Genomic DNA, 25,891 nt, shown 5'->3' on the forward strand with positions numbered 1-25,891 from the left:
TGAAACTCCTTTGTATTTTTGTCCTCTTCATAGTAGCTGCCAGGGTGCTGCTCAGCACCAGCGTCCCCACAGCCCTGCTCCAACCTTGGGGAAAAGGGCACTGGTGGAATGTAATCCAGCCCACATGCTGAGGCTGCTTTCCCCTTGTTTCATTACTAGATTTCTGTGTTTGATGCAAAAGGCTGTTGTGACCTGCCCTTGCCCTCCCAGGAACCCTTTGAGAGGAAGGCAAGTCATATTTTCCAGCAAGACTAATGCTGTAATTAGTCCATTTGCTAATGGATGAGGTGTGAACAGCTTATGGTGAGGCAGGAGGAACAGCTGTCCCAGACACAGCCCTCTGCCTATGTTTAAGTGGAATATATGATGAGCTCTCCAGGCCAGGTGAACAGGCTCTGCAGACTTTTGGGGAGGGAACGTTTTGTTTTCTGAACAGACCATGACACAACCACGGAGCTGAGCAGCTCCCTCCACGCTGCCAAAAGCCACGTGGTAGCTGTGTCTAGAAGCCGTGTCTGTCACACTGCTGAGCTGTGATTGCACAGTCTGGGACAACACACCAGTTTTCCCAGGGGATCCTCAGCAGAAGACATACAAGAGCAGAGTGTGAGGCACTGCCTCTCAGGAGAGATGAAGGCAGAGGAGGAGGGAATGACATGCTCCAGGGAACACGGCTGCTAGGGGATGCTAACACAGGCCTTTGGCAAGGGAGGTCTCTCTTCACTCCCCAGGGCTGCTCATTCACCATTATCTGCACTGTGGCAGGGATGGAGGCAGCCTGACTTGCACCAGTGACAAACCAGACAACGACAAAGACAGACTGAGAGAAGAGGAAACCTGGCCCTGTACAGCCTGGACCTGTCCTCCACTCAACAGTATGAAAAACATCCCTCTCCTCCTTCCTCTGAGCAGAAACAATCTGAGACCAGCCCCAACTGCCCCAAGACAAGGTCTACACATAAACATGACAGCATCCTCCCTCTCGCCTTTCTTCTTCTGTGTAGCAGATCAGCAGGCCCCAAGCTCATGCTCACAGGCTGTCCTTTTTGTGAGTGGTTTTATTTTAAAACTGGAACTCAAGTTCTCCATTTGTTTAACAAGTTCCCCCCCTCCCCTTTTTTGTTTTTCTTAAATAAAATTAATTTATTCTACAGAACAGTAAACTCTTCCAGACTCTTCCCTATTTACAAATTAACATTTTTGCTTGCAGACCATTCCTTCCCCTCCTCCTCTTCCTATCCTGTGACGCAGAAGGTGAAAAATCAGCCAGCATCTGAAGGTCTGTAAGGCAGTGCTTCCATCCACACCCACCTGGCCTGTTGGGACCTCAGTGAAGAACAAATGTGACGGTGTCTGAGCTGCATCCAGAGAGGTCTCCTCTCATTCTGTGTGTGTGAAAGAAGCAGGTCCATGTTAAACTCATCAACCAAGAGCATCTGACCTCTCTCTGCTGCATGGGCTCCTCCGAGCTGGGTTTTAGCTGTGCTGAGGAAGGAGAAATATCCCTGCCAAGGGCAAACTGCTCTCACTGCCCTCTGAATGGCCAAGCATTTGGGGAGAAGGTGGCATTGGCTGCAAGAGTGAGATCCACCTGCAGTAATCTCGTGCATCCATGGGCCAGAAAGGCAGCTCACATTGCAGGAAGAGGCAAGGAGCTGTGGAGACACCTTCCCTGCCCTCTAGAAGTGGGAGAGACAATCAACTCCAGCACTGTTTTGCTAGCTCAGGAAAGAAGGCACCTAAAGAACAAAAAAACTGACTCAAGCCAAAACTCCAGGTTTTGAACTGGAGTTTCAAAACTCAAGGGGTTTTGAACTAGGTTGGCTTGGACCTCTCTTTGCACTAAGTGGTAACCTCTACCTGGGGAACCTATCCAGACACTTTAAAGCCTGCTGGGGAAGGATTTCAGCCATCAGTGAGAGCAATCCTGCCTCTGACTCTTCCTCAACATTTTTGTTTCTCCAAGAAAGGAAAAAAAGAAATAACCTTCAATAGCATCTACTAAAGATGTGTAGTGTTTTCATTCCTGGGAGCCCAGGTGCTCACCTCCAGACAGAGCCCTGGCCTCTGTCTGACCCTTCCTAGACATCCTCAGTGACTAACAACTGATGCAAAGCAGAGGTGTTGCTGTATTTTTTCAAGGTTTGCCTTGAGCAATGGAAAATATTGCCAAGCAATGGAAAATATTGCCTAGCTGCAGTGGAGAGAAGGCAGAAGGCTGAGCTGATGCCCTTGCAGAGCGCTTAGGTTTTGAAAAAGCAAGGAAGAGAGGGAGAAAGGAAGGGGTTATCCAGGGACTCTCCATAGATATAGCAAGGAGAGAAAGGACAAAGGAACAGAAATGGCAGGAGAGCAGAAAAAAACCCCCTTCCTCAAATGTGATTCATTAAACTTTGGGAAAAAACCTTCTCCTGGTAGAGAGTGGGAAGCACATGCCCTGGAGGGAGCCTGAGAGCCAGCCTGCATAAACCCTCGTGGCCCTGCAGCAGTGCCCTCTCAGGCACATGGATCTGCAGGTGTGACAAAAGCCTCTGTGAGGGAATCCGCCATTTCCACGGTCATCCCCAAAGGCCAGAGCCCCTCTGCAGCTGGGCTGTGGCGTGATGGTGCCAGAAGGGATGTTGGCCTCACCCCAGAGGGGACATGCTGAGGTGCTTTGGCTGGAGGATGGAGCCTGGCACAGCTTTGGGCTGCCACCCCATGACTGACATCCTCAGGGAGGAGATGCAGGGAGCCCGGCTCGGCCTCGAAAGAGCTCTTGGTCCAAGAGGAAAGAGAAGAAGCTGCAAGCTCCAAAATGGCACTGACATTTTCAGTCTCCCAAACCCCCAGCACTGCCCTAACCTCAGGGCTGGTGCTGGCTCCAGCTAGGACACTGCCCACCGCTGACGTGGCTCCTGCAGGCAGCGAGAAGGACATCCCATCCGGGCTGCTGGTGGTGGCAGGAGGAGATGACAAGGCTGTTGCAGCGGTGAGGGCCACAGGTGTCCCACATTCCCCCATCATCCAGCCCCCAGGCGTGGGGGGATGCTCAGTAGAAGGAGTATTGGTTTTCCACTGCCCGGGTCCGGCTCCGGGCACCGTCAGCCTCGTGATAGTCCTCGGCACTGGCTGCGGGGGGCTCCGGCCGGCGCTCGGCGCTGTCGCTGCGGCTGCGGGGGCCCAGGGCACCCTCCAGGCGGTGGTAGGCTGCGGGGCCGGGGACAGAGGAGGCCACGGCCACCCCCTCGGCAGGCGGCGGGGCCGGGGGGCCGGCAGGGGCTGTGCTGCAGAAGTAGTGCGGAGGTGGCAGGTCAGCGCGGCAGCCGGGGGGCTGCGACACAAGGGCTGGTGGGGGGCTGGCGTCTGTAGGAGAGACAGGAGCTTGAGCTCTCCAGTGCTTCCTGAGGGCTTGGCCTCCTCTCTCCCTTGCTGGCACCTTCCCACACCCACCCTGTCCCTTGCTGTCTTCTCCATCCTTGACTCTTTCTCAACCCTCCTTGCCCACCCTCCCCCAGCACAGCAGAGCCCCATAGATCCCTCTGCTCCTCTCCTGCCTGAGCCAGAGGACTGACACACACAGCCAGGGGCACACAGGTTATGCTGGCACAGCCCTGCTGCTGCCACTGCCCACCTTCAACAAGATAACCCCCACCTTGGAACAACATGCCAGCATAGGCGCAGCTTTAGGGAGAGGGTTAATGAGGCAATCCCAGGGATCAGTCCCTTTTTGGTCCACACAAGATCCCAGCCCAACCACCAATCCAATCCTCCACATGCAGCCCTGCCCCTGCCCTGGCACCTACCTGGCAGTGGGCTCTGGGCCACGACGTAGCTGCGGAGGGTGATGTCAGCCGCGCCGCCCGACTCGAGGGGGATGGGGTGCGTGTGGAAGTGACGCAGCATGTCGAAGATGGTCTGGAACCAGAGGTGCTGCACGTGGCACTGCCCGCTCTCATTCAGCGACAGGCGGAGGTGCTGCAAGTGCAGGGGGGCAGCAGGTGAGCTGGGGATCATCAGGGTGAGAATCACCCTTGCCAGTGGCTGAAGGAGCCACCTCCATCAGCCAAGGGAGCTTTGCTCATAACATAGGGCTTCTTTGTTCCCCCTGTCTAGCTGGGAGGGTCTCCTGCTGCAGGGTGTTTCCTGCAAAACCCCCACTTGCTGCAGCCTCAGGTTTGTCCCCTCCTAGTCACGATGAATGTAAAGATGCAGCCAGAGAAGGGTGCAGCTGCAGGGGCTGCAGCTCCAACTCTGCTGACACAGACAGCCTAAGGAACCCCATAGCCCACCTGAACTCCTTGCAGGACAGGTGAAAAGACCAGGCAGTTACATCTCAAACTCTCACAGCATGTGTCCTCTGGACCAAGCAGGAAACTACATGTGGGTTGGGTTTTTGTTTTTTTTGTAGCGTATCCATATCCTTTAGGACGTGAACTAGACAAGAAGATGGCAGTGGATGATGTGCCAGGCTCTCAGGGAGTATCTAACCTTATGCCTGTGTGGTAGGCACTAATCCAGCTGGGAAAGTGCTAAAGGGGCTGGGCACGTTGCAGACAGCTCCTGGGGTACAAGGGCAGGTGGTCCTGAGGGATGCCTTGCTTGGGTGCAGCTCCCTGCAGAGCTGCCATGTTTGGGGTCACCCACTTGCCATGCCTCAGCAGGGCTGGAAGGAGCCCAGGCTGCTGGGCAGGGCTGGCACTAATATTCAAGGAGAAGCAGAGGACACCCACCTTTGCTTTCCCCTGGAAGTTGAAGGTCAGCACGTACTCCCCTGGCCGCGTTTCACTCTGCCGGATGACGAACAAGCCGTGGCTCCGGGCACCCCCAAACAGCACCAGCTGAGCTGCTTTGATCCGTGATAGGGTCCCATGGAACCACGGGAAGTCAGACAGGTTGATCTCTGCCTCTGTCTCGTTGTCCTCCCCTGGTCAAGGGGACAGCAGGTTTTTAGGGAACACCCAGAGCCTCTCCCACCCCATCCACCTCTCTCCCCACGTATCCCTGAGGCTCTGAGGCTGCTCTTGGTACCTGCGAGATGCCCGCTGGCAGCGGGGGAGGACTCCAGGGTCTGCAGGAAGTTCTCCAGTGGAACGTGGGTGAGGAGCTCCCCCAGGGAGTCCCTGCCCCGGCCAGGGGGCACAGGGGCTGTGCTGTGGGCACTGGGCAGGGCACATCTGTCTGGCAGCCTGGGCACATCTGGAAAGGAAGCCATAGAGGAATGGGCTCATGGCTCAGGTTCATCCACCATCACTGGTCAAACGTGGGGACTGTCCTGCTCTCAAGGCAACTGTGTTGGAACACTCTTGTCTGTCACAGTCACAGAATGGTGAGGATAGGAAGGGGCCTCCAGAGCTGAAGCTGCTAAAGCAGGTTCCTCTGGATCAGGGGGCACAGAAATGTGTCCAGGTGGGTTTGGAAACCTCCTGAGAAGGAGCCTCCACACCCTCCCTGGGCAGCTTGGGCCAGGGCTCCCTCACCTCAGCACCAAAGGAGTTTCTCCTTGTTTTTAAAGTGGAATTGTTAATGATCCAGCTGATGTCCATTACCCCTTATCTTGTCTCTGGACACTACAGGAAAAAAAAGTTGCCCAATCCTCTTGACATTCACCTTTTCGGTACTTAGAAATGTTTATGAGGTTCCCCCTCAGTCTTTTCTCTAAGCTAAACAGTCCCAGGGCTCTCAGCATTTCCTCATGTTCCAAAGAAACATCTCAGGGCTAGGTTATGACTCTGGCCACAGCTTGGGGCACTCCCTTTCAGCCTGTACTGGCTTTCCTTCCCATGCTGCATCCGGGATGGGTGACACAGATGTGTCCTGCTTGGGCATAGAGAAGAGGTGGGGCTGTGCAGGTGGAGGCTCCTTGCTGGGACCTGGACACCCCTGCAAATGGAGACTTGATTTTCTGCACACATCAGGATGGATAAGGGCAATGTTGATGCCTTCAAAAGGGGTGGTCCCTGTTGAGGTCTCTCTCCAGGGTAGTGGGCAAGAATGAGGAAGTGGAAGATGGACAGAGGAAGATCCAAGCTCACAGCACATTCTTCAGGCTCCTTCAGTTTACTGCCAGCAGGATCTGGCCCCTCTCCAAACCAGAGCTGTCAGCCAGAGACACTCCCCTTCCCTGGCAGGTATTTTGCCCAGATGAAGTCCTTACCTTCAGCCAGGAACTCGCAGCTGCAGGAGGATCCCCTGCCCGGCAGACAGGCTCCCTGCGTGCAGGCTGCCAGCTCGATGTCGTCCCCGCTGTCCCTGTGGGCAGAGCACAGAGCAGGCGGTCAGGGCACGTGCCCTGGCACTGCCACTCGTGGGCACGCAGTGGGGACTCCACCAAACCACATTCCAGCTGTGATGCAGGAGCACATCCCAATACTTCCTCCCAGAGCGGCTGCCACAGACACAGCACCCACAGCACTGAGAAGCAGAGCAGCTGGCAAAACAGCAGGGATTTGGGGGGGTGAGAAACTGGCACGGGAGGGGTTAAATCCTTGAAAGCCCTCAGTCCTAAGCTGCAGCATTTTGCTGCAACCTTGCTGGCTTGGATGGAAACACAACCTTGATTTTCATTGCTTTGCTTTGCAAGATATCCATCCACACCCACACTCCCACACCAACTGCCACCCAAGGGTGCTTTCGCTTTCACGCTCCACAGAGGGAATTACTTAACCCACAGGAATGAAATGTGGTTGGGAGACCCAGAGTGGGAGCAGAGCCAGGAGGATGCTGCAGTGGTGCAGCCCCTGCAGAGAGCATCCCTGCTGCCTGTGCACTTTCAGAACCCTTCCTCCTGTGCAAGGCCCTCCACTTGCTCCACAACCTATTTTTATCCTGGCCCCAGCAAGAGCCTGAAGCTGCCCACAGACCTTGCTGCTCCCTCTGAACAGCAGCCACGTGGGCACAGGCAGCAATGAAGCAGCTGCCTTAGTGGTAAAAGGCTCATGAGGGAGCTGATGAATTATTTAGTGGGCCAGTAAGTGAATCAGCCATTGGGAGTCATTCAGCTGCAGCCAGTTAAAAACAAGAAGGGAAGGAAGGAAACCAAAACCAACAGCACTCTGCAGAAAAGCCGTCGCCGTGCGCTCACGCAGCAGCTCCAGCGCAGCCCTTGGCAAAAGCATCAGGAGCTGATTGAAAATTCAGTTCTTGGCACCGAGAGTGTGTGTCGGTGTATTAAACAGCTCATTATTATTTGCTCTGGAGTTCATTATTATTTGCTTTACAGTCACGTCTGGAGGCCAAAGCGGGGCTGAGCTGGGCGCTAAGCAAACAGAAAAGGCTGTGAGGCTGCCGGTGGCTGCTGCGGCAGCTTGAGGTGAGCACGGCCACGGTGCTCAGCTTGGGCTGGAAAACTGGCATCAAAACATGCAGTGGGTAAAAAAAGAAGGCTGTTTTCCAGCCTTGTCTCCGTCAGCAACCCAGCCTCAGCGTTGCTTCCTGAAATATAGATTTAAAAAGCCCAGCAAAAGCAGCACAGCTGTGGAGTGCATTAGTGCATCTTCCCTGGGGGATGTAGCCTCCATGGTGACTGACCCCACAGCACCCAAATTGTGTCTCTCCAGTAGAAGCAGGTAAAGGCAGCCCAGAGGCAGCTGCAGCCTCTCCAAGCCCCTGTTCCACCTTTGCTCAAGGTTTTCGGCTCTGCAAACTTGGCCATCTTGTTTTCCAAACCCGTGCCAAGAAGGGCAGTGCCAGGATTTCCCCAGAGCCTGTGCTGAGCTGCCTCCCTCGTCTGGGGCTGCCTGAGCCAGCGGAAGGGCAGCAGTGCTGGGCAGATGAACCTCCTCAACACATACTCTGCTGATGAAAAAGCAGATGAGAAGTTTTGGCTGAGTTGTTGTGATGCCAATGACAGCGTTAACGCCACTGTGATAGAAATGTAAATAAATTGATTTAGTCAGCAGAATCTTAGGCATACCACAGATACTGGACTGGGAAAAAAAGCCATGGGAAATAGCTCTAATATAGTATAAAAGCTTCAGAGGCTGGGTGTGAAGGGCTTTCCATGTTGAGGGCTGCATTCCCAGGTCACCTGCCTCTACTGAGCTGAGGAGATCCGGAGCAGGAAAGGGTGAGCAAGCAGACAGCGTTCTGTAAGGCTACATCTCTGACACACACAGGCTTCTTTGCCTCTAGCCTTCTGCAGGTGTGAGCCAGGGACTGTCTGTAATAACCCAAGCAGCAAAAATTGCATCGGGGTACTAAACCATGCTCAGTGGCAAGGGCATCACAGTAATTGGAAGTTCAGCCCCTGCACAGCACCTTGCCCCAGTGAGCCTTACCCAGGGTCGATGCAGTCCTGGATATCTGCCACCCAGGAGTGCTTCTGCAGGGAGTCGATGGTCTCCAGGATGTATTCAGCCCCGTTCTCCACCTGCAAGCAGTGCAGGACAGAGTCAGGCTGTGCTAGGGTCCTGCCACCCTCTCCGTGCCAAAGCACCCCCTGGCACCTGGCTGGACCCCCCCAAGCCATCTGCTGCAATTCAATAGCACCTCAGTTGAACAGGGAGGGAAAAGTGCCCCCTCTCATCCCAGCAAAGGGGTGCCCAGGGGCATCCCACACAGGTGCTTTAGTGTATCTGAGCGTGACCCTTGAGCAAAGACAGGGCTTGGAGGAAAACCCCCACCCTACTGTTATCAGCAAATGAGTTTTTACAGCTTCTGTGGCAAAACCACATCTGGGTGGTGGCACTGGGGGGTGCATGGCACCACACACCAGTACAGACAACATCCCACTCCTCCAGAGTACTTCAGTGTCCCTCAAAAAAAATAGCTCTGCACAGATAGGAGTGATGCTGCCCTCTCCCTGCCCCAAAATTCTACCAGGCCCTCAAGCCCAATGAGTTTAAAACCTCTCCTCTGTTATCTTTTCTGCTTGCTCGTCATGAGGTTTCCGATTACAGCAGGGTGGGAGAGAAATCCACTTAAAACAGGAAAAACAGATTAATATCAGGATGCAAAAGAGCTTCCACAATTGCAAGCCTGAAGGAGCTGGGCTTTTCTGAGGCCAGGGAGGACTCCTGAGCCCCACGGCAGCAACAGAGCAGCGGGTCTCAGAAGCCACGCCACGAGACGTCACATGCCTCTGGCAGGTTTCCCTGCATTCCTCACAGACTCCCCCTCTACATCACGTTCCAGAGCTGGCGAGGCAGCCCTGACTCTGGGAGGCTATCACATTGCCAGCTGAGACAACCTCCTAGCAAATTAAGTTAATCACAAACAACTGAATCACTGTCCTGAAAATAAGCAAGGCCTGCAGGGAACGGTGCCCAGCGCCTGGGCTGAGGCCGAGCAGCAACCTGCTCCCCTGCTGCCACCCAGGGCTGGGTGATTCTGCCCTGAGCTGAGGCAGAGAGGAGTAGCAAAGATCCCCCATCTCGTTTTGTTTAAGCAGAACAGTGAAGCCTCCCTGGTTTTCTGAGGGCAATGCATGAAGCTGGCATGGGAGACAGGGCTGCTCTCTCACACAGAGCGTGACAGCGAGTGAAGCACGTGCAGGCCTTGGGTGTTTTGCAAGTGCTTGCTTGTACAATGAAAAAGAAAAGATGCAGGTTTTTGGTGTCTGATGGGTGGTGGGGACATGCTGCCTGCTAATTTGTAGGTAGTTTGGCAGAAACTGTTCCAAAGTGGTCTCTCTGAACAAAGCAGGGGGTTTCCACTCATTGTAACCTGACAGACTGCGGCACTTTGAAGGTGAAGGGTTTTGGAGCACAAGGCTGAGGAGGAGTGGTTGAAAGAGCTGGGGTTATTTAGCCTGGAGGAGGCTGAGGGGAGACATGATCAATCTGTGCAGCTCTCTGACAGGTTGTAGTGAGGTGGGGGTCTGGCTCTTCTCCCTAGTAAGGAAAGAGGAAATGGCCTCAAGTTACCCCAGGGGAGGTTGAGATTGGAGCTGAGGCAGAACTTTTTCCCTGGGAGGGGTGTCAGCCCCTGTGCCAGGCTGCCCAGGGAGCTGGGGCAGTGCCCAGCCCTGGAGGGATCCCAAAGTCATGGAGCTGAGGTGCTGAGGGCCCTGAGTTAGTGCTGGGCTTGGCAGGGTGAGGGGAGGGGGTGGATTCCATGAGCTTAGAGGTCTTTTCCAACTGAAATGATTCTATGATTCTATGTTGGATGTGAAGGTTGAGATCAGGCTCCAAACCAACTCCATACATGGGCAGGCAGTGAGGAGACCACAGCACCCAGCTCCTTTTCTTACTCATCTTTCTTACCCACCTCAGCTTTGAGGGGTGCTTCAAGCCCTCTGCAAGTTGAGCCAGCAAAGAGGGAATGGAAGAGAGTGGCATAACTATGTCCTGGCAAGAAGGGGCAGGGGAGAAAATGAGCTACAAATAATAAAGGATGTCAGGAATAGGGGAAAAGAATCCTGTGCTGACAGACACGAGAAGGCAAAGGCTGGCTGGAACAGCATGAGAGGGGCTCGATGCCACGTTCACTGCCTCAACTCACTCAAAGGATCAATTGCAATCAATTAACCCCATGGCAGGGTAAGTGTCCTGGCTTGAATGGGGCAGGAGGGTCCCTAGGGTTTGGAGCATTCCCTGGGATAATTAAATAAATGGCTGAAGCAGCTGCAGAGCTGTTAGGAATGGGAGTGGAGAGAGCATGCCTGACTCAGAAGATGGGAGAAGGAAAGCCTAGAGCCCTTCTCCAGCAGCTAAAGAAACCAACCCTCCACAGGAACCTCCAGGAAGCACCCCAGAGCTGAATGCCCTTTAGCAGGGATCTGCCACAACCAAACCCCATCAAACCCATCTGCTTGTGCTCCTGACAGTCCCACAGAGGGGGAGCAGCAGTGTGCCATCCTTGGCATTGGCCACACTTTGGATGCTGATCTGACACTCCAGCAAAGCAGGGTAGCAAGACACAGTTGAGATAAGACATGTCAGAGGATCTAGAAAACACAATCAGAAGTAGATGATGAGCCATATTCCAAGAGCAGTTATTGATGGTTAATGAGTTATCAATGGCTAATGGTCAAACCTGAGGGATATGCTCAGAAGCTCCTACACATCAAAGACTCTCACCCTACATCCTGCTCTTCAGAAATGATCAGGACGAAAGCAAAGTGAGGATGCCTAATCAATTCCTGAATGACACTATGCTGCAAGTATGTTGGAGGATGAGGTGAGAATTGAAATGAACTTGTCAAAGATGAGAAATGCTCAGTGGAAGAAAAAGATGAAAGCAGCCTCCAGCTCAAGGACATGGGCGAGCTCTGGGCTCTCTCACCCATTGCCGTGGGCTGCTGGGCTGGGGAACCACAACTCTGGAGGGGTTCTGCAAAAAGCAGCGAGGGGCTACGTCAGCCCACAAGCTGTATATGAGTCAGCATCATCGTCATCAGGGTATGAAGTAAGCAACTGGATTTGCTTGGGTTGGACAAAGAGGAAGAAGAAGCTATGAAAGGAGAAGCAACTCTTGCCATTTGCTCCTGTCCGTGGCACAATGTATGCTTTGAGGCATTCTCTCTCTCCAGAGCCTGCATAGTGGACAATGACTGCAGCAGAGATTGAACACAGCAAGAAGCCCTTGAGGCAGGGGAGAGGCTCTAGAGGAGGCTGCAGGACAAGGTGTGGAACCCTTACAAGGTACTGGGTTTGGTGGAGAGCTTTTTCCCATGGGAACGTGTGCCATAGCCAGGTGACCTACCAGGCACCAAGGCTTCCATAGAGCCAGGCTCATTTTTTCCCCCCCTGTGCTTTCACAGTTTTCTAAGCTTACAAGTACATTCACTCAAGCCAAGAAGCCTGGCCTTGCCTCTCTGCCTCTGCCATAGGTTTTTAAGGAGAAGCATCAGGGAGAGAGATGTTTTCTTTAGGAGAGGCAGAACACAGAAAATGTCAAAACAATGGTGTTCTGCCCCACACATGTGCTACCTCCCAGCTGGGCACATCCAACAGCTCTGATGGAGAGCACAAGTCCATTAGAATGAGCAGAGAGGCACAGCCTCATTAGCTGGAGAGAAATGCCATCCCCAATGTGTCTATCATCAAGGTAGCACATGGTGCCCCCAGCCAGGACCCTGCAAAATCCAACCCAGATCTGCCACGACAGGCTGCTGCCTTTGGCAAAGCAGGAGGGAGCATTAAGCTAATTAATTGCATGATCTTGAAAACTCTTTCTGGAGAGAGAGACTTTCAGTCTCTGCTCATGCCCCTGGACTCGTGTGAGGTGGCTGATGCCCAGGGCCTCAGTGGCTCCTCACAGCTCTTACCATTGTCATCTCTCAATGAAACAGCCACCACCTGCCACTGATCCAGGGCAGTGGCAGTTAAAACCACAGGCAGCCACAGCAAAGAGTGTTTCCTCGTGCAGGTTGTCTCTGGACACTGATTTAACCTGTCTCTGGTGACACGCACAAGCAAAACCCCCTGGTGAAAGCCAGGCAAACAGCTCAGTCCCAAAATACCCAATGCATCAAGTGGAGGTTGCATCATCCCCAGTAATGAACAACAGGACAAGGGGAAATGGCTTCAAATTGCCCCAAGGGAGGTTGAGGTTGGAGCTGAGGCAGAACTGTTTCCCTGAGAGGGGTGTCAGCCCCTGTGCCAGGCTGCCCAGGAAAGTGGGGCAGTGCCCAGCCCTGGAGGGATCCCAAAGCCATGGAGCTGAGGTGCTGAGGGCCCTGGGCTAGTGGTGGCTTGGCAGGGTGAGGGGAGGGCTGGGACTCCAGGAGCTTAAAGGGCTTTTCCAACCAAAACAACTCTATGATTCTATGATCTTAGTGGTGGTGCACAAGCCAGGGAGGGGATCCCATGGGGAACGTTGCCATCTGTTGCCATCTCAAGCTCTTAAAACCAGGGCAACGATCCCCTTGGGGCCTGAGCATCCCCACAGCAGGGACTGGACGTGAGTTTCCATGGGACACGTGCTGCTGCCACCACGCTCTCACCTTCAGGACAAAGGTGTTGTCTTTGTCGGGCATCTCCAAGGGCATGGTGGTGCGGACCTCGATGATGGCTGACAGCGGGATGCTCACCTTGGGTTTGGAAGCCTGGGAAAAGGAAAGAAAGGCAAATTATTAAAAGAAATCAATAAATAAAGACACAGACTGTGGCTCAGTTGAATCAAACTCTCCCGGGGGACGATGCAGTGGGGCTCTCAGAGAGGCGAGATCACAGCTCAGCCTGCACGGTTCTTATGGGGCTGGGGGAGGGGGGAAGCATTGATTTCTCTTTTGTGCCTGATAACTCCAAGCTCTTTTAATTAAACCAAGAGGAGGCCCAGTGGAAGATAGAGAGGTTAGTGCATTTAACTGACAAACCTCTTATTTACTCCAGCACAGGCTGATACACCAGTTCTGCCAGACCACTTCTTTCTCTCCTTCATAGACCCCCTCCTGATGGAGATGTGCTGTCAGTGGATGCTCCCTCTTCCTCCCATTTCTCCAGTGCATTTGAATCGAGCAGCTATGATGCAGCAGCCTTAGCCATGCAGGGAATTTTAATTACATTAAAATAAAGAGAAATTAATTTCTCCTGGGGGCCCTGGCACCTGCCAGAGCCTCAATGAGGGGCAGGACCTGATGCCTCCCACTCAAAGTCTCTGCTGAGCAACAAATTCCCTAGTTATTTGTTTTAATTATAACGAATCCCCCCCCAAAGGAGCCCGTGAAGCTGCTCCCTGGGCCAGTCCCTTCTGGAGCTCCAGGATTTGGAGCATCGTGGCTGCAGGAGATATGATTTAGTTGTCAAAGCCTACTCTTGGTGCCTTGAGTGCAGAGGGTGGGATGAGGCCAGTGATTAGCACCAGGCTGCAGATTACCAACAATGGGTTCAGTTCTCATTTCTTTGGGGGGGAAAGGGAAAAAAAATCCAAGACACAACAGGAACTGCTTTTTCCCCTCTGGGATGTTTCATTTCTGCCAGCCCCAGGGCCTCAGCATTGCCTCCAGGCACCTCTCAGCTATGTGGGGCTCAGCTCTGCCCTGGGCAATTTTTCCATCTTGGTGTTTGCACAGGAGAAGGTCAAAAAAGAGGAAGCAGATGCTTCAAAAGGAAAAGAAAATAGGATGTTAATTCACTGGTAAGCCAGAGAAGGGTCTTCTTCAGAAGGGCTCTTCCCTTTAAAGATTTAAAGCTGTGGCCATAGTTTTTGTAGAGCCTATGCAAAACCAAAGCTGTGGGCTTGCTGAAGCTGAAAATGGCTGAAAAAGCTGGTTTCCCTCCAGCTGTGCCAGACTGGTGCCACTTTTACAGCTGAATCATTTGCCAGATGGAAAGCAAGATGGGATGAGGGGAGAAAGACGTAAACCAAAGCAGGGTGTGATTATCACAGGAGAGCAGACAATGTTCATAAAAGTTGCCACTAAATCATTTCAAAATTGATTTTGAGGCAAATCAAGATACACTAAAGAAAGAAAATCCCTCCATGAGCACTCTCTTGAATGTGTTCAGAGCAGCAGTTGCTCAGCTTTAACTCGAGTTTATTGCCCTTTGGTGTGGCCAAACCCACCAGGTTCACCAGGACACGCCATGGACGTGGTGGTTTCCTTCTTGTGCAGTCCCTGAGCTGAGGAAGCCTCCCAAAACAGCTACCAGTGATGCACACATCCAGACCAGTGCTGATCCACTCTCTATAGAGGTGCTCTGGAGTGTGAAATCACCTTTTGTGTTTACCAGGAATGATGTGACAGTGAGGTGAGAGGCACAGCCTAACAGTTACAGTGCCAAGTTTCACTCTGGCCTCAGAAAAAAACAGAAAATGCTGCTTAAAAATACAAACTCCTGTCCCTGTGTATAATGTTCCATCATAATAATCCACCCTTCCACCAAACTGAGGGTTACTGGAGGTTCTGAGCACACGGAGCCCCGCGGAGTGGCAGCCCTGGGTGTGTGCCCAGCTTGAGGGCTCACGCTGGCCTAGCTGGTTACCAGGGACTGAGACAAGAAGGAAAAGTCCTGGAGAAGATGAAGCAAGTGAGATTTTTCTTCCCTAGGCATTTCAATAAACTGGAGATTACATGACCAGCACATACAGCTAGTAAAGCCCCAGGGAATGGCTTATTATTTGCCCTGAGCTCTTCAGAGAGGAGAACGTGCAGCGTGGACGAGGCACAAGCACAGCATTTAGCACGGGTGAGGGTTTGGCAGCACCATGCATCCCTTTGCTCAGTCCAGGAGCAAGGGCAGTCCTGTGGCCAGAAGGAATCTCAAGGTCTCATTTCTTGAGCAACCAACTCCACCACTCCGCCCTAGGAAAGTAGGGATGATGTTCTCCTGCACCACATGCAGGAGGGACTGGCTCCTGTTCCTGAAGCTTCATTGAAGTTACAGATGAAGACAAGGTAAAGAGATACTGTGGGTAGTAATCATATTAATAACCAGTGTTCCTCTGCCCAGGAGAGGCTGGGGCTGTCTGGGAGGAGAGCTGCAAAACCCACCCATGGCAGTGGAGGGCATCACTGGTGTCCCCATCAGCAGAAGCTGCATTGGAGAGGCCTTGCAGGTGCAATATTATTCCAAATGCATTATTAAGATTCAAAAACCCCTCCTGCTTTCAGAAAGTGGACTAGTAACCCTCTGAGATCTAAAGCACAAAGCCCAGGCACTGATCCCAGCCATACTGCTGCTGCACGAGTCACTGATCAACCACACGTTCTAAGCAACATGTTGGGAAGGAAAAAAACCCCTCTGGATGACCTGGACATCCTCATGGCTTGATGAGGGAATGAGCTCTTCCACCAAGACTGCTGATATTTTGGGGCCAATGGACCAGGCAGGGGCTTCAGCATCTCTCTCAAGCTCTGGTGAAGAGCAGCAACTGGGGCTTGCAACCACCTTGTCGCATCCTTTTGCATCTCAGCCACACAACACCAAATCTCCCTCAGGAACAGAGCTGGATTTCACCCCAGCTCACAGCAGTGCAGTTGAGAAAGAAACCTCAAGCAAAGCCCTACTGCTGCTTGAATCACTGAGAGAAAAGCCAGGACTTACCTTTGGAGGGACATAAAACTCGAGGAGGAACCTCTCTCCTTCCACCTTCACCGCCTTCCGGAGCAGGAGGCGGCACTTCTGCCACTGGGAGCTCCCCACACAGTTCGTGTCATCGGCCACCATGTAGCGCAGCGTCCCCTCCCTCTGGATGTCCACCAGCTCCACCTTGGAGGAAGGCACCTTGGACAGCCGCAGCTTGTGGGTCCATTTCTCCCGTGGGTCACCGGGCTCCTTTCCCCCCGCCGGCCACGGCTCCCTCTCGCCTCTCCGGCCTCCCGGGGCAGCCTCGGCACCCGGCTCCGGCGAGGACTTGCGATGCCACATCTCCTTCATCCCATCCACCACGCACAAGCTCATGTTCCTCAAGGAGAAGCCTTTCTTGAACTTGGGCTTGGTGGTGGCGTGGATGGAGACGTCCTCCGAGCTGCGGGACTGGCCGTAGGACGACACCTTCCGTGCCTGCGCCTGCTGCGCGGGGCTCAGGTACCGTCCCGCTGCCAGCGGAGCGTCCATGCTGTCCAGGGACTCGGTGGACGTCTCCTCCTTCCTCGAGGTGACCTCCCTGCCGTAGGGGACGTGGCAGTTCTGCAGCCCCACGAAAGGCACGATGTTGTACTTGGTGGGGGAGTCGGACACAAACACCCTGCTGACCTCCAGGCTGAAAATGTCCAAGAAGTTGGCAGCGAAATGGTGTGAGAAGGAGGTCTCTGCCCCGGGGGTGTCGTAGTGGGGGTTCTCCTTCAGGAACTGGCAGAACTTCTGGGCGAAGTCGACGGCGGCGGCCTGGGCGTGCAGCTCGCAGAACTCCCTCCAGTCAGGGAGCGGGGAGGAGGGCTCCTGGCACAGGGCATCACCGTTCATGGCTGCCCCATTCCACCTGCCGGCGGGCTGCGGGGGCGAGGGGACAGCGTGAGTGCTGGCACGGGCACGGGCACCCACCCTGCATGGCTGTGTCCCCCCCAGCCAGGGACCTCTCCTGCCACGAGGCAGGTCTGCAGCCCTGGTGCGACGGGAAACGCTGTGGGAAAGGGTTTCTGTGCTGTTCTCTCTCCACTTCACACGCCAGAAGGAATCTTGGCCCTAGCAGCAGCCATAAATTGCACTTATCTGATGATTATGACCATGCAAAAGCATTATTGATTCCTCATAAAACCACTGAGGAGTCCCCGGCCGGAGCAGCCCGGGAGGATTGGCCCTCAGGGTTTATCTGTGTCTGTGTGTTCTGTGTGGGCACAGCAGCAGCTCTCCCGGGGCTAAGGCAGTTCCCAGTGGCACCCACACACACATGTGCACAGGGCAGCATCCTCCCCTCCACACTTAAGCTGGTCCTTCTCCTTCACCATCCATACTTCTGCCCTGATCTTTTGCCACAACGTTGTTATAGGTTTGAAGATACTCATTGGAAGAGACACACACCTTGCTGCTTTGGTTGGCTCTTCCCGAGCCATTCATTCCCAGGCTTTATAACCCAGACTCTTCCTCAGCCAGGTGACACCTCAGCTGAGGCAGGCACAGGTCTCCTGTCCCCCTGCCATGGCTGAGCCCTCCCTGTCCAGTCCCAGGACACAAGCCAAGCTGCTGCAGTCGTGCAGTCCCAGCCCCTCTCTCCCTACCAACTGAGCATCAGGCACTGAAGCATCATGGATAACCATGGGGCAATGTCTACAGCAGAGGCCCACGAGCAGGCAGGGCACAGGGGAAACAAGAAGAGAAGCCAGAGGGTCCATGGGAGCAGAATCCCTTTTGCCTGCCCTCCACATTGGTCCCTCTCTCATCAGCTGTGGGACTCAAAAGGGCACATGTGCATCTCTGCTGCACTTCCCAAACCTCTACCTGTCTGAGCCACCTCCCCAGGGAGACCCCAGCAGTGACCACGTCTCAGAAACCATCTCCTAGTGCTGAGACTGCTTGTGCCTGCTGCTGGGGATGGTGAGCCTTACCCAGTGAGCAACTGGGGCACTGCTCAGCCCACATCCTCAAACACATGGTCTGTGTGTCTAGACATCCCTCCTTCCCCCCAGGGGGAAGCCAAACACCAGTTTGGCTAATCCATCTCAGCTGGCTCAGAGCTCCAGACCCCTGTCTTCTGCAGTGCCTCCTGCCTGGCACTCAGCACCCAGGGACCATGCCTGGGGAACCAGACCTCTGGAAGGACAAGACAGTTCCCTGGGTCTTGCTGTTCTCCATTCACAGAGCAGCTCTTTTGATGGTGAGGGATTACTCCTGCTAAGAAATCACATGCAGCAACCTGCCAGCAGCTTGCATGGCCAATAATTAATTACTACTCAGACAAACTGCACAAGCCACTGGGTCAGGACCTGCACTGGGGACTGGGCTAACCCACTCCCCATCTTCCAGGCACCACCAGCCCCAAGGCAGAGCCCCAGAGCAGCAGCAGGGGCCAGGAACTAGCTGTCATTTTCCTATGGAGATGAGACACTACCTGACCCACCACCACAAACCATCAGAGCTCGCCAGGAGCACCTCCATCCCTGAAACTGGCTCCCAAACCCTCTCAAACAGTGTGAAACTCACACAGGCAACAAAAGTGCTCAATGGAAAGAGCAACCCAGAGCTGCTTGAGAGCCAGAACTGGGGGAACTTGGCTTCTCTGCTGTCTTGTAAGTACCACGCACCAGCTTTCCCCTCAGCAGCATCTCTGCCCATGCCATGTGGCACCTTCTCACCATCAAGACAGGGATGCTGCTCAGCATCCTGGCTGTGCCAGGCAGGCAGTGAGGACAGGGCACACATGTGGCCATCAGGGCCTGGCACTGGGCCCTCCCATCCCACAGCACTGTCACCAGCCCTCGGCAGAGCTCCAGCCTCTGCAGGAATTCCCAGAGAGGCTGTCCCCGGCATCACAGGGCTGTCCCTGAGACCTGAGCACTCCTGCTCACAGGGATCCGTGCCAGGTGGGGAAAAAAAGCCCCATCCCTGCAGTTTAGGAGCAGTGTCTGAATTTCCCCAAGAGAAAACAACAAAAGCAGTAGAAAATGTGAAGCTGTCAGTTACCTGCCCAGCAAATGCAATTGCTACTGATCCATCTATCACCACGCAGAGAATTTAAAGACTCATGTCCCAGTGGCTACTGCCCTTTAAAATTCAAAGCCCCAGCTCCCCACTGTGACCCAGGGACAGGAGTATTTGGGAGATGAAAAGGAGTCTCCTTCTGCCAATCCAAGTGGGCATGGCAAGAGCAAGGGAGGGGAGAAGGTACAAAGAGCAGAAAGGGGTTTGGGAGGGGCAAGAGAAAGCCTCACAGTGAGGAGTTTAATTGCATCTGCCAGAAGGGAACAGCTCAGCTCTGTGTCAGGTGTTGAGCCCCAGGGCTTTGCTGGTTTTGCCCCCACCCCAGATTAGAGAGAGGTCACTTCTCCCCATCCACGTCTCCAGGAGGGACCAGTGCTACAGAGTGAGGCCTGCCTGCCCAAAACGAAGGGATGGCAAGCCAAGATGCAATGGCCTCAGAGATTAAGGGAAAAAAACAAAACCCAAACAAAAAAAACACCCAAAAAAAGGGCACTTCATAAAACATAAAGCCCTGAACAAAAAGCCTCACCATCCAGACACTGCAGCCAGACTCAGGCTCGGAGACACGCACACAGAGGCATCACAGCATCTTCCTTTCATCTGCATGGGGATGACAGGCTTTAAAAGGCCAATTTATAAAAATGAAGCCTAGAGGAGAGACATCTGGCAGGTCTGAGGAGGCTGCAGGGGGAATTACTAACCCTGTGCTGCATCTCCAGCCTTCCCTGCCTGGAGTGTGGGCCCATGAGCCCCCCTCAGCCAGGATCTCTCCCTGAGGCTGGGAGCGGGCAGGGTAACTGGGGCAGCCCTCAGAGTCATCACTCACCACCCTGGCACGTGGGCTGGTACTTGATTTCAGTGGGAAGCTGCCTCTCAATGATGTGTGTAGATTTACCTTTCATCTCAGCGTCTCCCCTCCCCTCCCCTCTCAATACCAACAGCACTGCCCCACTTCTTGAAAGAACTGACGATGCCACAGACAGCAAACCTGGGCTGAACGATGGAAGCAAAGATGGAAATAAAGCTCAAGGTGAAAATAAGCAGCAAATCTGGGCTTGCTTTTGGGAAAGCAAAGCCCATCCACTTCCAGCCCAGCTTACCAAGGGTTGCAGCCTGCTCATGGGCTCCTTCTGAGGGAGCCAGATCCCTTTGGAGGTTCTATCTGCCAAGTCCAGAACTGGCCACAGCCTCAAGTCACTGCTCTGGGTTACAGGAAAGGACAGGCACATGCACATATAAAAGGAGGTTTCTTGTCAAAGGGAAGCCACAGAGTGGCAACCAAGACATCAGGCTGGTGATGGGCTCCTAAACCACCTGCACAGGACCCCAAACACCTCCCAGGGCAGAGCTGTGCCCTATTGCCCTGTCAACTTAGGAAAGCAAGTCAAGGTTTAAAAAGGAAGGAAACAAAACCAAAGGGTTTGTGGGGATCAGCCAAGTGGAAACCCAGGCTGCAACAGCAGTGAGTGGCAGCGATGCCCTGACAGCCTCTCCCAGGAAGCTGTGCTGATGCCTCCCCTGCACTGGGGATGTCTCAGCACACACACACTGAAAGCTCTGAAAGTTGAAGTAAGCCACTGACCTCAAGAAGAAATGAAATTTAAACTGTCAGCAGAAGTGCAAGAGACCATGAAAAAAAAGAGAAGTCTCTGGTGAAGCAGGAGTCAGGGAGAAACAACAAAGCCACTGGGATTTGCTGAACCAGAGGCTGGGGAGGAACCAACATCTAATGAGGTGTTAATAACTCGAATGAGCAGGGCTGGTCATGGGATAGCCAGAAGAGCCAGCCCAGCACTCCCTCCCAGGGCTTTATTTAAGGAAACAACCCTAATAAAGAGATGTTTTGCTTGTGCCCAGCACAGCACTGCCAGGCTGGGCCAAAGCCACCCCAAATTCAACGGGGGAAAATCCTGTCTGATGGGGGCTGGGAGAAGAAAACCTGCATCCCTCCACCTCTGCCTGCATGGGAGAGCTCCCAGGGCCAGGCATGTGCTCAGATGAGAGTAAGGAAAGGCTGGAAAGGAAGAGTCCCCACGACAGCATGCAGTGAAGCCTTGGCTTGCAGGGAAGGAGTCCCCAGCTCGGTCCTGGCTGCTCCAGCCCAGCAAGATGCTCAGTTTCCAGCAAGATCGATGCCACTCCAAACCTCAGCTGGCAATCCCATGGGAGCAAGGCAAGGAAACCCAGGCACCTGCTCCCCCAGAAAAGCGCCTGACCTCAGTGTGCTGGGCCAGGGGAGATCCCCGAGTCACGAGCGGGGCCGGGAGCAAGGCGACACCTGCCCGGCCCCCCGGCAGCAGGCTGCGAGGTGATGCTCCTGGCACGCAGGCAGCCCCTCTGGCAGCTGCCAAGGGAGCCTGATGCCTGCCTGCACGGCTCTGAGGCACTGCCTGCCACGGGAAGGGGGAGAAAACTGCTAGAATTGGGATGGGGACTGCCCTTGGCAATGCTGAGGCAGGCTGAGCGGCACATGGGACTCGGAGCTGATGGCAGAAGGGGAGCGAGCACACGGTCTTTGCTCCCACAAAGGGAGAGGGGATGTACTGGCCACGGAGCTGACATCCCTCCCTTCCACAGTAGACACCTGAAGCATGCAAAGACCAAATATCCTCCTTCCAAGGCCTTCCTTTGCCACCTAGAGGGGCTGGGAAAGGTCCCAGCTCTCAAGACCCACGAGAGCTTTAACCACACACAGAGACTGAGCGGAGGAAGAGAAAGCCTTAGGGCAAAAAAGCAGAAGTTACCTGCCCTTATACATTAAACATCCCTCCAGGCCCACTCACCATCTCCACCACAGCCCTGGGGTGGGAGAAGTTGATTGCTCTGTGCACTCCTCATTGCTGCATGTACTATTTATACCCTATAGATCTTAAATCAGACCAGCTGTCTGAGTCAGACAGAAACGGAAACAATCTTTGTTTCTCTTTTACTGTCCATCCTGCTGAAATATTAATTGAGCAGCATTTTCCCCTCCAATGCAATGGTCAAATGACCTTCCTTGAACCAATCCCTCATTAAATGCATGCTCTGACTCCCTGCCCAGATGCACTACAGGGTACTCCTGTCACCTGCAGCCTAGAAAACATCTGTGTGGACTGAAAAGGCTTCTTGGTTCTTTTTCCACTGCCTGATGATGGATTCCTCCATCCCCAGCATTGGCTGGAGTGGCTCTCAAAACAGACGCCCCCAAAGCACCCAGATGGCCATTTTCCAGGACAGAGTTTTAGGGTGCAAGTGCTGAAAGAAGACATCTTAAAAAGATAAAATGGGCAAGAAATGACCCTTTTTCCCTCCTCTTGCACCTACAAGGGTCTCTCCACAGCTCTGTGTGTAAGGCCCCAGCTCTGCATCCCAATGCCAACCCCGAAGGAACTGATGCTCCTGCAAACAAATCAACCAGGATTTGTGGGACCTCACCAGGGCAGCCCAAACGCAGCTCCAGCCCTGCCACAGACTTATTGACAAGTCCCCAGCCCATGGCACCGCTCACTCTGTGCTGAGGACCCACTTCCAGGGGGTCCCTGGGATGCCGGAGGGGGGACACAAGCCCTTTCTTCTTCCCAAGATCAGCCAGGCGGAGCCCAGGCTCATGAGAGTTCCTCAGCAAACACTGAGATTTTCTCCCATTTCCCACTATTCTGACCACCTTCCCATCACACAGCTGTTTCTTTCCCTCCCCTCCAAAACCCTCCCCAGTGTTATGTTTTACCTCCTGTGCTGACAGCTGCTGGAACAAAATCAAGACAAGTTAACAGACAAGATCCATGTGATCTTAGATCTCTTCCCTGGGTCACTCCAACCCAGCTTGCTGGGAGCCACGCTGCCAGCCCATGGCCTGGAGCATCACCCAAGCCCCTCAGCACACTGCTGATCCGGAGGGGAGCCGAGAGGTCTCAGCCTCACCCATGGGGAGGGGGCTCCCAGGTCACAGCGATGTGATGCTGTGGATCAGGAATGCAGCCTGGGGCTTGGAAGCAGCAAAGAAACAATGCAAGACATCCCCCCTCGGTGACCCAAAAGAAAAGGTGGCTATTTTCCTGCAAAAATAAAGACTGTTTTTGAAATGAGAGCTTTTGGCTAATGGGAGCCAGAGGCTGGGTCCCATCCCTCCCCTCTCGCTCGGCTGCCACCTCACCTGCCCGTCTCTGCCCAAGGAGCCTCCCACAGAAAAGTAACCAAACCAAGGTCTATTTTTAACCACCACAATAGCAGAGGAGCTGCCCAAGCCCTGTCCCCAACCAAGCAATCTCATATTTCCCTCTCTAAGCTTCCTTCCGCCCCTCAGCCCACAACAAAACCCTCCTCCTCCTCCTCTCTGCTTCCCATCCTTGCAAAACTATTTGCACATCCACCTCCCAGCGGGATGGGCGCCAGTGCCAGGCAGCAGTGGGGTGCACGGTGTCATGCACATGTGTTACACATTAACTACTGACCTGGTACCTCAGGGCAGAGCCTTCCTGGACTCAGGAGTGGCAAATAAGGGGAGACTGAGCTGCTCACTCACCACCCCTGGATGCACCTGAAACTCAGGAGGTTTAAAGAAAAAGCCCCGCTGCAATTCCCAAAGCAAGGGCCAACGCTTTCTACAGATCACTATGACATGAAGGAGCTCTGGGAGGGGTTTTGGGGGAAGTGAGCTGCGTAGGTCAGTGGTGCAGGATGCCCAAAGGACATCCCAGGCTGTGTGCTTCCATCCTGGCTCCCTGCTGGGGATCTCCCCTTTCCTTATGGCACAGAACCTCCCCAGAATTGGTTTTCAGTTATGGCATGTAATAAACATGGATAGAATTACACAGATCTGTATGAAATTTTCTTATTATGGTTGTTTTTTTTCACTTTGCAGATCAATTCCCCAGACATATCACTGTCTCATACCCGCCTGCAAACAGCATTAAACTGCTGCCTAATGGTATCTGAGCTCAGGAAACTCAATTCTGCCCAGCGCCTTCCCCAGGACTGCTACAATCACTGCTAATTGCTTAAGTGGTGTATTAAGCAAAACACCTCATAAAAACTCCAGTGGGCTTTGAACCCTGCCCCCTCCTCAACCAGATGATGCCAAAATGCCTTGTTACAGCTGCCATCCCTGGCTGGAGATCCAACCTCAGCCATCCCTCTTCCCTTCGCTGCACAGGCAGTGCTTTATACCCAGCACGGGTAAATCCCAGGAGAGATTTACATGCTGTGCCCACCTTCTCCACCAGCTCTCCTTCCTCTCTCCTGCCTCAGGGTCTCGTGTGCCAAATGCTGCCAGGGCTCAATGCACAAACCTGTTCCTGTCTTCCAGATGGGACCCTGGTTGCACACTGGGTCCCTCTCCTGGTTCCCTGCCCTCTGAAGCATGGCAAGCATCTGTAGGCATTGATGGATGCTAGAACGCAGTCAAGTCTTGCCCCCAAGCCCAGACTCTGCACTCAGTAGTGCAGATGCTCCTCCAGTAAGATTCTCCAAGCCCTTTTGGTTTTCCCTTTAACAAGTGACACAACCATTTTGGTTGGAAAAGCCCTTTAAGCACCTGGAGTCCAACTCGTCACCTCACAGTGCCAAGCCCACCACTAAGCCATGGCCTTCAGCACCTCAGCTATGTGTCTTGTAAATATCTCCAAGGAGGGGGACTCCACCACCTCCCTGGGCAGCCCATTCCCGTGAAGTCAGGTCTGGGATGGAGTTTTCCCTTGTGGGATAACCTCCCCACCTCCATGCTGCGATGGAGCCAGCTGGGACTGGAGCCTGTTGCTCCCGGGAGTCAGGGCACACTCTGGGTGCTCCCTGCTGTGTCAGGGCCCTCAATTTCCCTCTGCAGCCTCTGCTTGCACAAGGAAGCAGAACACTGAGCCAGGGACAAGCCTCCCACCCTTATCCTCCCACCTCACCAGAACCCAGAGGCAGGGAAACGGGCTGAGGGCGAGCAAAGGGTGTGCTGAGAGGAGAGTGCTGCAGAGGGAGGCTCTGGTGGCCTCTGGGCTGGGGAAGAGCAGGGAAGGCAGCACTGCCCTGGGGCATCCCCAGCAGCCTGATTCAGCAAGAGCAGCAGATGTGCAACCATCAGCAGGTTTCTCTGCCTGCCCTGGGAAGAGGAAGAGGAGGAAGAAGAGCATTAGCCAGCAACATCCTCATCTTGAAGAGATGGGTGATTTACCTCCAAGGAGAAAGGACAACAGAGGGTTGCACAAGACCACCCTGACATAAGTAAGCATGAGATGTGCTTCCCCCAACCCAGGAGAGGAAGAAACAGACCTGATGGTCAAGAGGAGTTGCCAGAAGAGGTTACCCTGCATTCAAGCAATCACAGCAACCCTGAGCCAACCGACTTGAGGAATTTTAACCCCAAAACCTTGCCCTGAACGGGACAGGGAAGGCTCCATCCTGCAGCCCCCAAGACTGACTTATCCCACTCGATGGCACGTGGTCACCTTGCATTGGGTGAGACACAGGCAGACTCATACCCTTCTCAAACACACAGCAACAGGCTGGAGCATCTCTGAAAGAATTATGCAACTTCTTCAGAAAGAAGTTATTCAAGTGCCACCCTGGGGAGTAGCACAATTACAGCAACAGAGAGGCACTGTGAAGCAACACTGAGGAGCACGAAGGGAGGTCCAAGAGCACTCACAATCCCATCTAAGTACATCTCTGGGCATCACACAACCACCTGTCTGTGTAAACACGATGGCCAAGGGCTCCACGGTGGAAGGGCTGAGTGTTTCAGAGGAGCCTGGGCAGCTCAGGAGCACAATCCCTATTTAGAAGCACAGCCCCAGGTGCCCAGCATTGCTACTATGGTCCTTCTCCAGTTCTCTCCCTAAAGTCCCCATGGAAAGGAGGTTTGGATAATCTACTCAATGAAACAGTGGCAGGGCCTCTGAGGGATTTTGGGCAGGGTGCCAAGGGGACTGAGTGGTTTTTACCTCCTCTCCCGTTCCAGCTCACAGGGTCGCCGAGATGCC

General features: G+C 53.8%; 1 protein-coding gene across 2 annotated transcripts; it reads right to left on the minus strand.

Annotated features, from left to right (window-relative positions):
• Positions 1–1,130: 1,130 nt before the first annotated feature.
• Positions 1,131–25,891, minus strand: SH2B2 (SH2B adaptor protein 2). 2 transcript variants are annotated; one of them, XR_009820117.1, is made up of 10 exons: positions 25,853–25,891; positions 15,912–16,799; positions 12,869–12,970; positions 8,259–8,350; positions 6,137–6,231; positions 5,011–5,178; positions 4,713–4,906; positions 3,786–3,957; positions 2,845–3,345; positions 1,131–1,385 (listed from the first exon to the last, which is right to left on the minus strand). XR_009820117.1 is itself a non-coding variant. In XM_062012345.1 (9 exons), the coding sequence occupies exons 2-9, from the start codon at positions 16,770–16,772 to the stop codon at positions 3,032–3,034; spliced, it is 1,998 nt and encodes a 665-aa protein (XP_061868329.1). In that variant the 5' UTR covers positions 16,773–16,799; positions 25,853–25,891; the 3' UTR covers positions 1,131–3,031. The 2 variants fall into 2 exon arrangements, 1 of the variants encoding a protein (XP_061868329.1); XM_062012345.1 differs by having other exon boundaries at positions 1,131–3,345.

The sequence above is a fragment of the Colius striatus genome, chromosome 20, assembly GCF_028858725.1.
Source record: "Colius striatus isolate bColStr4 chromosome 20, bColStr4.1.hap1, whole genome shotgun sequence".
Taxonomy (NCBI): Eukaryota; Metazoa; Chordata; class Aves; order Coliiformes; family Coliidae; genus Colius; species Colius striatus.

Coding starts and splice junctions, on each gene's coding strand:
- SH2B2 (XM_062012345.1), bottom strand. CDS start 16,772: ATGAACGGTGATGCCCTGTGCCAGGAGCCCTCCTCCCCGCTCCCTGAC. Junction 4,907..5,010: donor TGCCAGCGGGCATCTCGCAG/GTACCAAGAGCA, acceptor CCCCTTGACCAG/GGGAGGACAACGAGACAGAG. Junction 3,346..3,785: donor GGCCCAGAGCCCACTGCCAG/GTAGGTGCCAGG, acceptor TCTCTCCTACAG/ACGCCAGCCCCCCACCAGCC.